This window comes from Xiphophorus couchianus, chromosome 13, assembly GCF_001444195.1.
Source record: "Xiphophorus couchianus chromosome 13, X_couchianus-1.0, whole genome shotgun sequence".
Classification (NCBI taxonomy): domain Eukaryota; kingdom Metazoa; phylum Chordata; class Actinopteri; order Cyprinodontiformes; family Poeciliidae; genus Xiphophorus; species Xiphophorus couchianus.
This window is the reverse complement of record NC_040240.1, coordinates 23003581-23016542: the sequence shown is the minus strand read 5'-3', so window position 1 is coordinate 23016542 and position 12962 is coordinate 23003581. Positions and strand designations below refer to the sequence as shown.

Below are 12962 nucleotides of genomic sequence, written 5' to 3'. Positions count from 1 at the left end.
ATACGAAATATGGATTCTGTAAGAACTCTTCTGTTATATTTTTTTAACCTATTTAGAATGCTATTTATCAGTTTTTATATTTTGTATTTCAGCTTTGAGATGCAGGCATCTCATTTTTTTTAATAAATATTGTTTTATGTCATATATAATATTAATATTAATGTATTATTGTTATTGTAACTTATACTATTTATATGGTTATAATGTATTGCTTTTGTATGTTTAATGTAATTAATAAAATAAATGAAACATAAAGATTGTTTCAGTGTGGTGAGTAAATTGTGATACAATAAACAAATCAGCCAAAAGGCCACTGATGATTTGAAGTCAAATATATTAACATTTTTGCTCCAAAATGATCAAATATAGACATTTATTTTACATCAGTCTGTGTAAAACTTTAATTATCAGGGAGTCCCATATATAATTTTACAGTGCCACTCAAAATCCTATTCATTATGCGGATAAATATTGTGTGGAGGTTAACACATATTTATTAATTTTAAAATATGGTAAATATGCAACAAAATCAACCAAATTATGGTAGAATTCAAACACATTTAATATAATTGAAGATTTGTTTTTGGTAGAACGGTAGAAAGAGTAATCAATTCAGGAACACTTTATGTCAGGAAATAGCTCTGATTGTAGCTTTAGCTATTAATAAACTTTGTCAAAAGTCTAAAGTACATTATAAATGTGAAAGTAGTCAAAATTAGGAGGTTTAGGAATTTTTTTTATCAAAAGACGATGGAGATTATAACCTTAATCTGCTAGTAGAGCTGCCAAACCTAAATTCATTGGAGTTGAAGGTCCACTGTATAGAAATGTGATTCCTAGTGGTGAAAACTTGAGTTACAACTAATGTAGTATGTCCAATCTCTTGTATTGGGAAATGGGAAAATGTCTGTGCAACAGTTACAAAGTGACGGGCAATAACAGCAAATCAACTTACACAAAGATAGAATATAAAAATTTATAAAGCCAGAATAAAGACTAAAAATACTGTGCAATAAGGGCAACATTTCAACATAAGTGTTGCATAGTTATAAAAATACTCCAGAGGAATACGCAACTGAGCTGGTTAATTAAAAAACGTACAATATGTGCATGTTTTTTGAGCTTTAAAAGACAGGCCATTTAAAAGATGACTATAAGACTGTATGAGTGAGCAGGGGAACAGAGACTTACATAACACCAGCGTGTTGATGTAGGACCTCAGACAGATGATCTCACACACAGACAGACTTTCATTGTAACAGAGTAAGCTGCGTAGAGTACATGTAGGCTGAGGCCACAAGCGACAGCTGACACTGGGATTTACAAATCACATGGGGTCTGAGTGTTAGAGGAAAATCCTTCCCCTGAACACGGAGTGTGAGGGAACATGTTTCTGTGTGCAGAGAGTGGTGAGGATGTGGGAGAATTTACTGGCTGACAGAAGCTAAATACAGACGACTCAAGAGGAGTCTTCACATTTTACCGTATTTGCAATTTGGAGGGAACACTAAAACCCCAATGCACTAAATACAGTAATCCTTAAGGTTTAAAGATCGGCCTTCAACTAATAACTGATACTCAATACATGTTTGGCTGCTTTTAGATGTTCTCTGCAAGCTGTAATTCTACCGTATGCCACACTTCGCTTTGGTTTGCAACCAGCACAGATAGAGTGTGTTTCACTAACAGATATGGTGAAGCAGATAAAGGTGATGGAATTTTAAAGAGCTGCTAATCGACTGTCACGATCTGAAATTTCAGGGAGGCACAAATGAAGTTAAACATCTCTTAATCATTCTAAATATGAGTCAGCATATAATATTTTAAAAGATTTCAGACTATTTATTATCCAATAAGAGGCCAGGAGACCATGAAAGTCATTTTTATTCTATACTGTTTGCATGCAGAAACTTTTTCTTTCATCAAAATGTGAAACAATACGTTTCGCTTTTTGCATCCTTACCATGTTTTTAAAATTGATTTCACTGCATGCCATCTGAAAACACAGGTCTTTCTTTTTATCAAATAAATCAAACTCATCTGAACTTTCCAATGCTATTTTTTATTTTTGTCAGTATGAACATCTTAAAATAAGTTCTGAAATGGACAATGCAGAAACTTCGAACTCATTATGATTTCTGGTTCTCATTGAAGTTATGGTAGCTGTGTTAGCTGTTATAGAGCTACATCTCTTTTAGAAACTACAGAAAGCAGATTATAAGAACATGAACTAAAGTCTCTACTTTGGAGATAAATGTTCACACTGCCAAAGTTCTTATGATGATAGCATCCTTCCTGTTTACATTATTAATGATGTTTCTGAAACTTAGATTTGCAAATATGATATTAAGTTTTTGACCTGATTCGAAAGATGTATTTCCACTGTTTAAATTTGGGTTTAGTGTTTTTCTGTGCAATGTAATCTTTAATGTCCAGTTAAAAAGTGATTCAGCTAGTCTGGGTTCATTAGGAGACTTAGCATTAGCTATGTGTTACCAGGTAGTAAAATCAATGCTGTTCCACCCAACAGCAGCATATAGAGAATAAAACCTAAAATTGAGTCTTGTGTTACACCGTAGTTTTGCTTCTTCACTACCATTCTTAGAAATTGAAGGGAAACTGTTAATCTGAAAGATGAACGATCCAAATGAGATAAAACAAAGAAGAATCACGCATTAAATGGAAAAGTCCCACACACACGCACACACACCCTCTCTTGCACAGCCCCATGCAGAAACAGTCATGACACCCTTCATGGTCTGTCCAGCAGTGCAGCAGCAGCAGATTAAAGGCGGGAGAAGGAGAGGACATGAGGACAGAACAGCAGCTGCCGAAGACATGAAAACGTGTATTTAATCGAGTCCAAAATCTGGTGAATAAGTGAAAACATTGAGACCAGAACTGGATATTTAGAGCTCAATGTTTTTTAATTAGAATTATAGCACAGAAAACCAGGGAGAGAAATATTCTGACTGCTGCACCTGCTGCATGAAGTCCTCAGCAGTGATCTGTGTTGGTCAGATTTAAGGGACAACATCAAACCAGGACTCCAAGATGACAGTAAGTTGAAAGCAGATATCGTCAATGATGAATGTTGCAAATGAAGTATAATGTGTGCTTTCAGAAGATAACAAGATTGTCCACTTCTAGACAAAAGTGATTTTTAGTATCTCTAGTGCTTGGATTCTGTTTTTACAACCAATGTGAATAAAACTGAAACACTTTTAAAGAACATTTTCAGAAACAGTAAAAACAGACTGTTTTTACTGTCTGTTTTTACAGACTGTTTGCCTGTGTAAAACAGGCAAACAGTTTGCCTGTTTCACACAGTTAGCCTGCATTCTCTATAACATTTATAGAGAATGTTAATTCTCTATAAATTAAGAATTAACATTCACTGCAATAACCTTTCACAACTTAAAAATAGAAATAACTTGTATCTTCACATCGAGGGTTGAAAACTTCCAACATAGCTTTTCAAAATTTTACCAGTAAAGTTGCTAAGCAGAAAACAAATACTGGAAATTAAAATCAAAATGGTTCATGGCAGGTTAAAATGAAGCTTTAAAATTTTTTAAATTCTGACAGTTTTATTGCCGCAATAATAAACTATTAGCAGTTGCAGATAAAAAAATAAAAGAAAAAATTCTTGAGACTGCAAGGATTGTTTAATATTTTTGACTGTTTTTTGAATGCATCATGTACAAACTTTAGAAGATTATGGAGTAAAAGTATGGTAAGCATTACTATATATAAACAGTTTCTTTATATTAAATACATGCTTGCAACCAAGGTCATCTTGTATCAAACTTACATCAAAATATAATGCATAGTTGTGCCCAATATTGTTCATACCTCTGGCAGATTTTAGATTTAATTTAATTTTCCATTAACAAGGACACGTGTTTCTCATAGGAACCGAGACAAAAATATCTTAATAGGTAATTCAGATTTAAGTTTTTACTTAAATTTTAAAAAAAAATAACTTGGAGATAATCTACACCCTTCTCAATAATGAAAGGAAATCTGTGATGACTTTACAGTAATTACACTTTTATAATTGCTCACTATCCTCCTGCAAAGTTCTCTCATGTTATTCTTAAGATTTATGTTTTGTAATGAGATCCAAGTCTTTGAAGTTGGAAGGCCTCCTTGCCATCACCCTAATGTTTAACTCCCTCCAGTTTGGACTCCGGTTGGGCCTCACAGAAACAGAATATTACTCCAAAGCAGAATAAACATATTGGTAAAAACTGAACCTACATCTGCCAGGAGTATGTTTACTTTTGTGCCAAACTGTTCTACTGTGATTGTTTCTATTGTTACAAAAGGTTTTGTTTTTTCTGCTCTCCTAACATAAATTCAACAATGAATGAGGTTTGAAGAAGAAACATTCCTCCTTCCTCCTACTTTCAGAAGCTGTTTGTGTGACCTAAGCTGAGGAATTCAGTGTCAGCATGCAGAACATTTGCAGCTCGGATTTGGACTCTAATGAGAAGTAATGAGCTGCCCTCTGTTTGGATCTGGATGTTGACACCTAATCTTGGCCTGAGAGGTGCCAGTTGCAGTGGAAACATCAACAGACAAAACCAAGACCAGTGTGTGCCACAGGGTTTTATGTGGCTATTAACAGACATGTTTATGTCCACGGATGAAGGTTATCAACATCACCATGGCGACAATCAGTGCTGAAGCGGTCACGTTGCATTCCCAAACGCTGTCAGGAATTCAGTTCATAAGAGAAAACTAGTCAGCGAGAATGATATCTACATTTTCAAATTTAAAAACCCACTTTAAAAACTTCAAATACACTTTTCAGTTTTAATGTTAAACCATTTAGATGTTTGACCATCTGTTTTGCTGAGTCTCATTTTAACTCTTTATCTGTTTCTCAAGGCTGCCACAAAGCTTCTGGATGAGATGTGCCATCTGACGGCTCAATCTCTGACAGCGATGGACACATCAGAGCACTTCCAGGTCCTAAAGCTGCTGGGCGAAGGCTCATATGGAAAAGTAATGCTGGCTGTGCACAGAAAAAGAGGTGAGAAAGTTAACCAAAACCAAACAGTTCCAAGAAACCAAACTTGAAAGTAAAGAAATGATGTTCCTTCTGTTTCCCTCAGGAACTCCAATGGCTTTGAAGCTCTTCCCACGGGAATCCACCTCACTTTTCTCCTTCCTGAGGGAGTACAATCTCTCTTTGTCATTCTGCACCCATCCGTCTCTGACCAGAGCTCTGGGAATCGCGTACTCCACCCCGTCACATTACATCTTCGCTCAGCAAGCCAGCCTCTTTGGTGATCTCTTTGATGTAATCACACCAGAGGTATGCAACTAGGGTTTTAATTTGTCATATAAACTAAGAAAGAGTCTGATAAGAACAATGTTTCAAAGGAATAAGCAGTTTGAATGAATGACTGTAAGCTCACAGTAAGAAATAAGAGAATATGGACAGAAAGACTGATAAAATCTTGGTCCACCTGTTCCACAGGTGGGGATGGAGGACGACTGCTGTCAGCGGGTGGTGTCCCAGCTGTGTGGGGCTCTGTCCCACCTCCACTCCCTTGGTTTTGTCCACAGAGATGTCAAACCTGAGAATGTCTTTCTGTGTGACTCTGCATGTCGATGGGTCAAACTTGGAGACTTTGGCATGGTCAGTCCAGGACTATCAGCATAATATGTCATTATAAAAACAGTCTTGCCAATAAAAACACAGCAACCAACCGTAGATTTTTTTACCCCCAGGTGAAGGCCAGGGGAACCAGAATCCCAGAGGTCTGGTATAGTTCTCCTTACTGCACCCCGGAGGCTGAGATTGCTCGAGGAAACGAGGACAGCTGGAGCAGCACAAACGACGAAAACGGTAACTTTCAGGAGGATGAGGACAAGAAGAAAACAAAGAAGCAGAGAGTTTGGGCGTCTGTGGAGCCCAGCACAGACAGCTGGGCGCTGGGCATTCTCACATACGCCATGCTCACCGGCAGTCACCCCTGGGCTGAGACAGCCAGCGACTGCTGCTCATACGTAAAGTATCGAGATTGGTTTGAGAGTGCAGAAGGTCCTGATGATGAACTGGATGTGTGGGTAGAACCTGACACAGAGAGCACACAGGGAGCCACTGATCTGAATAGAAACAGACAGAAGGACGGTTCACCTGTCGCCCCTCAGTTTGCCTGTTTCACACAGTTAGCCTGCTCCTTCTTCCAATCGCTTCTCGACCCCAGGCCGCAACTTCGAGGAAGTCCTGAGGACGCTCTGAGTTACCTTGGAGACCACTGGATGATGGAGAAAGAGAGGATGAGACAGGAGAAGGAGAGGAAGAAGAGTAGTGGGAAGACTGCAATTAAATCGGTGAAAGAGATGGAGGGGAGAGGAGAGCGGTGAGCAAAGATGGCTAAAGAAGACTTAAGACTGTGTGATCAAGATGAAAATGCAGTCATGCTTGTTACTTAGCATTGCACTGTTTTAAAATGTATCAACCTGAAATCCTGTTTATATTCCTGAATATGAATATTGCAATCTCTATTTTTGTAATTTAAGCAATTTTTTTAATTTTATTTTATTTTTGGGGGGGATCTGGAATGTGTAAAAAAGTTAGTCACTGTAGATGCCATAGAAACCAAGCTATGCAGTCAGGAAAAGTATGTTACTTTAATTTTTCATAATAAACTCTCCAAAGTTATGATAGACTTTGTCAGTGTGTAATTTTGTTGTGGCCAGTTCCTCAAGAAATTTGTCACAAAAGACTAAACACATTCCAGTCCTAGAGCGCCAATGTCCTGCAACCTTTGAATGCATCCCTGCTCCAACACACCTACAGATATAGCAAAAGGTAAAGTGATAAAATAAGGGCTACAAAATGTACAAAGTTTATAGACCTAAATAAAGATTTTAGAGGATTTTAGAAAACCTCAATAAAATTGCCATGGTTCGTGGAAAAGTGTGGGAGCATCAAACAATTTCCCTCACTTTAGAGAATTTTAAACATCTGCTAATTTGCTAAACAATTTAATAGCAACAATTTTGAGAATTATTTGTCTTAATGGCAGGATTTTAGGTTCCAGTGGACCCAAACAAAGAAAATATTCTGGCAAAAACAAGGAACTTACAAAACTCACATGAGGAGGAAACTACATGGACCTAATGAGTGCAGCAAAGGAATTCTGCTCTGAATGATGGGAACCAAGAAGCCCAAACACTGATCAAAATGTGGAGAGTGAAATCAGGTGAGCTTAACCAGAGAAATCCAAAACAGCTGTGGAAGAGTGTGAATCAGAGAGACAGTGGAAATAAACACAGAAAACACACCAGGACCTAAACTAAAACACAGATCTACAAAACAAAAAGAGGTAAAGTCTTCAAACACCTGTGGATCATGACTGTTTAGTGGAGATGTAATACTACCATGTCCTTGTAAGACACTGTCTGTGGAGCTCTGTGATATATTTGGATCTAGACTTTGGAGAATACGTCATACTGGGTCATGAATGGTATGTAGACTGAAACTATAAACCCGTCTAGAGTTCAGTTTCCTTACAATCACAGTCAGATCTCTTAATCTTTTACAAAAACAAACTACCTTAAAGAACTTTATCAAGTCTTCAGTGAATCAAAGCCATTAAGATTTAACAGCATAATCATTTTATTATTCCTCTGTAATGTGTTTGTAAGATTATACACCAATGTGAATATACCACACACTAATGTAACGCCCATCAGGAAAGCCTCCCCAGGTGTTTTCATAAATAGACATTCAGTAATCAGTTTGACATTAAAACCTTTCAGCACCACAGACGTGCCAGAATCTTTAGCCTCATCGTCCGGCCAAGTCACACTCTCAATGATCATGCAAGCGCAATCCGCTGGATCATTTTTAGATCTCAGAACTGGCATGAAACACTGAGACTTGACAAGCATCATTAAAGGAATCACTTTTGTTTTTCATTTATATTTTGTAAAGGTCACAGCTGCACTGAGAAAATGACACAACCAGGAAATAAAGTAGATGGCGCAGTTTTAGCCTAGTCCTGGTTTCTCTGCCAATAAATATCAATCTAGTATCCTGACTGTGTTTCTCACAATGAGAATGTGGGAGAAAGGCTACCATGTAATGTGTTTGCCAGAAAATATCTGATCTTTAGCACATGTGTTGAAAAGAGAAGGACAGTAGAAGTGGGAGTAAGGTCAGAGAAAGGTCATCTGCAGCAGCTGAATATTAAACTGGTGCCAAGTTCCAATAAAAAGACTTTTCTTCTTCAAAAAACTATGTAAGCTAGGAATAAGCTTAGAAATAAAATATCTGCTTTAACACCTTCTTGAATGTTATTTTCAGAAGGTCCTTTAATCTGAAAGTATGTTCTAATTTAAATAACATGACTTTATGTCATAATTCCATGTCTGAATGAGACATGGAAGTTACAAAAAAGGATGAAATCTTGTAACTGTTATCTCTTCATTGCTCCAAGTTCTCTTCCTTCATCACTTCCACAGAGAAAAAACACCATTGCAAATAGACTGGGTAAGGTTGCACTGTAAAGTTTGACATGTTTGGTATTTTCATTGCTATCTCACCAAGGCAATAAATATAAAAAGACACAGACGAGGAATTAATGCATTTGCTAACAAACAGTCCCAGAAGTTGACCCAATAGACATCCAAATCAACTTGTAGAGTGTGTTTAAGCCACCTTCAGGATAAAGTGTAATAATTCTAGACTTTAAGATTTAACCTTTTAGCTCTGACCCCATGTCTGTTACAGCTTCACCCAGCAGCTCCTAAATCTTTTATACAACCAATCATGAAGTTCAGCAGCTCCTGGTTTGACCCAACAACGACTTTCTGACCTGACCCCACAAGCTGGGGGCCTTTGAAGTAGCCTGATCCAAACTCCACCACAGGAATTTCTCCTTACGAAGTTCCCTGCATAAGTATTCATACAACATCAGCTAAGTTTAATGGATTTTAGGGGAATTGACCAAAACAACGCAGAGTTTCATTGGATAAATAAGTTTGAAAATGTGGCATCCATTTTTATTCGTTCCCCAAGGTGACACTTTACAGAACCTCCTCTCACTGCAGTTACAGCTGCAGAACTTTTGGGGGGATTTCTCTTCCAGGTTTGTACCCTTACATGGATTTTATGCTAATTTTTCTTTACAAAGCTCAGTTAAAGCTCTGACTTGATGAAGCGCATACACAATGAATCGTTTTTAAGTCTTGATACAGATTTTCAGATCGATTAAAATCTAATCTTTAACCATAAAAAAAAACAAAAATTTGTTTTTGCTCTGAACTATTCAATTTCAGCTCTAGCTTTATGTTTAGCATTGTTTTCCCTCTACAGGTTGAACTTCCACTCCAGTTTCAAGTGTTCTGAGACGTTTTAAGATGTTTTGTCTACAAACGCCCTCCGTTCAGCTCATTTTTGGGTTGTAATCATCTCTGACCAGGTTTTCAATCCCTGCTAAAGGAAAGCACATCCACAGCCTGATGATGTCACCACCTTGCTTCATCATGGTGATCATATGTTAATGGTGATTAACAGCATTAGTTTTCACTCAAACCTCCTTGTAACTTTTCTGCAAAACCCAAATTCGGTCTCATTAAATAATAAATATGCACTGCTTCACTTGGTCTATCACATTAAAAATCTCAATAGTCATAACTAACCTTAAGACAAACCAGTTAATTAAGCTTCATTTCGGCAGATAACTTCATGGAAAATTAGGAGGCTGAGTAAAAGTCAAATGTTTGATAGAATGAGCAGAGTCGAAGCAGAAATGACAGAAAGGTAAACATTTGGATACACTTCTCTGGCATTGTTATAAATTACCTTTAGTTGGTATTAAAAACTAATAAATTTTGCATTGTATTTGCTAGTTTTAGTCACTTGATAAAGAAATGGCTAAGACTGCAATTAGAACAAAAACCCTGTGTTAAAATTACTTCATCTTCCTCTTGTAGTTTCACTTTTTGATAATAAAATGAGGGATTTTTGTTTCCACTAATCCACTATTCTGTTAATTTACAGCAACCAGGCAGAGTACAGGTGGGATCAGACATAGTGGTAATTATTCCTACCTGCTTTTTGATGAAAAAAAAACTTCCTCTTTATAAATTTACAAATCTATGCCAAAGAATAGTTTCTCAAACTATTTGCATGGCTGTAAACATAACAGAAGATCTACACCTATATGATAGTAACACTTGAGACCAAATGCTGAAACCTCATTTGGATCAGGAGGAGGGAAGCAGATCTCTTGAGCACATCTCATTTTCTGAACCAAACACTTTCTCTGGGCAGCTGCTCAGAATGTTGTCATCAGAACCCCAGCCAAACTGAATATTTACTGGTCTAATGAGAATTTATGTCATGCTAAAGTATCTATCTTTTAAAGGTAATGCTAATATTGGTGTAAGTGACCTAATCCACATGTTAGCTGTCATGTCTGTTCTGACCAGATCAGATTGGAGAGAAAGTTGAGAAGAAGAAACTATCCTGGAATCTGAAAAATGCCAGATTTTGAGGTAAAAACGGTAAAGACATTGGTACATGCAAAAAATGATATATGATTTGTGATTCTCAGAATATATAATGGATTTATCTTTTGATTTTATTTTTTATCAGATAAAGTGGATTCCTATGAAGTGGCTTAAAATATTTTCCCAACATTTGATTACCTTTGGTATATGATACAAAAAGTTACAATATTAAAATATTTACTGAAAACATCACATTCAAAACCATTAATCCTGATTTTTTCCATCTGATCCTGAACTTATCTTTACATTTTAGTGTACAAACCTTTTAAAATAAAAAAAGCACCTCGTGTAATAAATTTTTATACTTGAATAACAACCTGTGCCTTGAAATATAAGAAACTGCTGCTAATAAGAGCTCTCTGGAAGAGGAGCCAGAGAGCTGCAGTGGTGCTGCAAGTAAGAAAAGTCTGTCTGTAATTCAAACTAGACTTTTAATAATTAATCAAAATGACAAATGAGGCGGCTTGGAGCAATGTGTTGGATGTGTGACAGCGTGGACCGAGTCCGATCAGAGCAGCACTGAGATCCAGACATACAGTTCCTGTCAGACATCCACATCCACTCATCCAGTCATAACTGATATGGGAAATTTATTTGAATTAGTATTTTTCAATGCTGAAATAGACAAAATAAAAAACAGCTTTAATGATTTGCTGTACGTTTTAATTTATTCTGGATTTTCTCTGATTTATGCAAACTTAAATACAGTCATATTCAATGGTTTGGGTATTATTGAGAAGTTCTTTTTTTGGCTAAATTATCTAAATGAAAAATATGATGCACTCTTATATAGATGAAATACTTTACATAGTGATGTTTTCAAGGCTTCATTTCTGTTAATTATGATGATTTCCTGCTTACAGATAATCAAACATTTATTATTAGAGCATTACATCAGACCAATAAAGAATATTTTAATGCAAAATTATGTGCTTCATAAAAAGTATGTTTAATGTCTACTTTAAGGTTAAATTTATAAGGTACTTTTAATCTGACAAAATAACCTTGATATTCAACAATCTGATTTATTGAATATGGCTGTATATATGTAGCATATTTGTGAAGATAATTTACTATATTTTCAATAAATGTAAATGAATTGTGACCAATAAGATCAATGGGCTAGTTTTCACAGAAGGTAAGTGCAACTCATGAAGGAGCAGACAGACCAGAAGTTTGCAGTTGCGAGTGCCTTGTATTTATAGTGTGAAACAATTATATATATATTTACAACAGTGGAAACATCCAAATGGCCATATAAAAATGCGCAAAAAAAACAAAACAATAAACAAAAACCAAAATCAATCCCACAGTTCCAACATAAATGGACCCACACCCTTCAGTTCATCTACTGTACCTCCAAGCTGGGGTTGATTAGAGGTCCCAAGCAGATTACAGTTAAAGTGCTTGGTACAGTGCAGGTCATCAGCTGACTAAAGTCAGATCAGAGTGGGGACAAAATTGTTCATTAGCTGTAAGGAGCCTCCTACCAGCCTGGCAGGAGAAGCAGAAGTCTTCCAGCACCAAAAGTGCAATCTTTTCTTGGGCTCTAGCTCGCCATCGCACCTGGCCTGAATAATAAACAAGACCATTTTCTCAGTATGTACATATAAATAATCAAAACATTCTAGTGTGCACACAAATTCATTAAATGGCACTCTTTGCACTATAAATAATTCTAAAACAGTCAATTTCAGTTAATATGCGTTTTCAATCATTATAAAATTCAATATAAATTACATCCATGAAAAATCCAATAAATATGCACCATATAAATTAGTCAACATGAAATGTAAAAAAAACAAATCTAAACAAGTGCTCAATAAATATTTAAGGCACCTTATTGTCCATCAAATGGGTTAACAGTCATTTAGCAGCTACACCAACAAACAGTGACAATGGAACACACGGAAACACTCACCAATTCCGCAGTTTTATCTCACACAAATAGAGATTTAAGGTGAATGATGAATGACACAACGCTCAACTAACCTGCAGCTCGGCTCCTCCCAACGCGTCCTAATGTTTCATACCTCCCGGCTCCTGCTAATACACCTAGCACATAGGCTACGATGGTACACGTGACACTGATTCCCAACAGCGATTGGCTGTGTGGAAACCTCGCGAGAATCGCTGACATTATATTAAAGATATCGCGAGATTTGAAATAAAAGGGGTCAGGGAGTGGGGAAACCAGATAATGGGGGAATGGAAGTTAAAATTTATACCCGGGTTACATATACATACATTGCCAGTAATATTTGGTTAAATGTTCTTTGGCAACTTGGACCTCAAGCAAACTGTTTAATATCCATCAACAAGTTTCTTGTGACCAGATTTCTGAATATACTTCCTTTAAGAATTGGTCCAGTTGATTAATTTTCCTTTCACACATCAGATCTGAAGCAAATTCCTCAAAT

General features: G+C 36.6%; 1 protein-coding gene and 1 long non-coding RNA gene across 2 annotated transcripts; one reads left to right on the top strand and one right to left on the bottom strand.

Moving 5' to 3' along the window:
• Positions 1-2748: 2748 nt before the first annotated feature.
• LOC114155330 (serine/threonine-protein kinase SBK2) lies at positions 2749-6687 on the top strand. Its single transcript, XM_028035170.1, has 5 exons — positions 2749-3060; positions 4897-5041; positions 5124-5326; positions 5492-5653; positions 5746-6687. Exons 1-5 carry the CDS (start codon positions 3055-3057, stop codon positions 6382-6384), a joined length of 1155 nt encoding a protein of 384 aa, XP_027890971.1. The 5' UTR covers positions 2749-3054; the 3' UTR covers positions 6385-6687.
• Positions 6688-11717: 5030 nt separating this feature from the next.
• On the bottom strand, positions 11718-12700 carry LOC114156028 (uncharacterized). The gene is made up of 2 exons (XR_003597886.1): positions 12464-12700; positions 11718-12113 (listed from the first exon to the last, which is right to left on the bottom strand). It is a non-coding gene; the product is annotated as an uncharacterized LOC114156028 (long non-coding RNA).
• Positions 12701-12962: the final 262 nt, after the last annotated feature.

What these genes read in the sequence shown, in the direction of transcription:
- LOC114155330 (XM_028035170.1), top strand. An exon ending in GGCTGTGCACAGAAAAAGAG is followed by an intron (nt 5,042 to 5,123) that starts GTGAGAAAGTTA and finishes TGTTTCCCTCAG; the next exon opens with GAACTCCAATGGCTTTGAAG. An exon ending in AACTTGGAGACTTTGGCATG is followed by an intron (nt 5,654 to 5,745) that starts GTCAGTCCAGGA and finishes TTTTACCCCCAG; the next exon opens with GTGAAGGCCAGGGGAACCAG.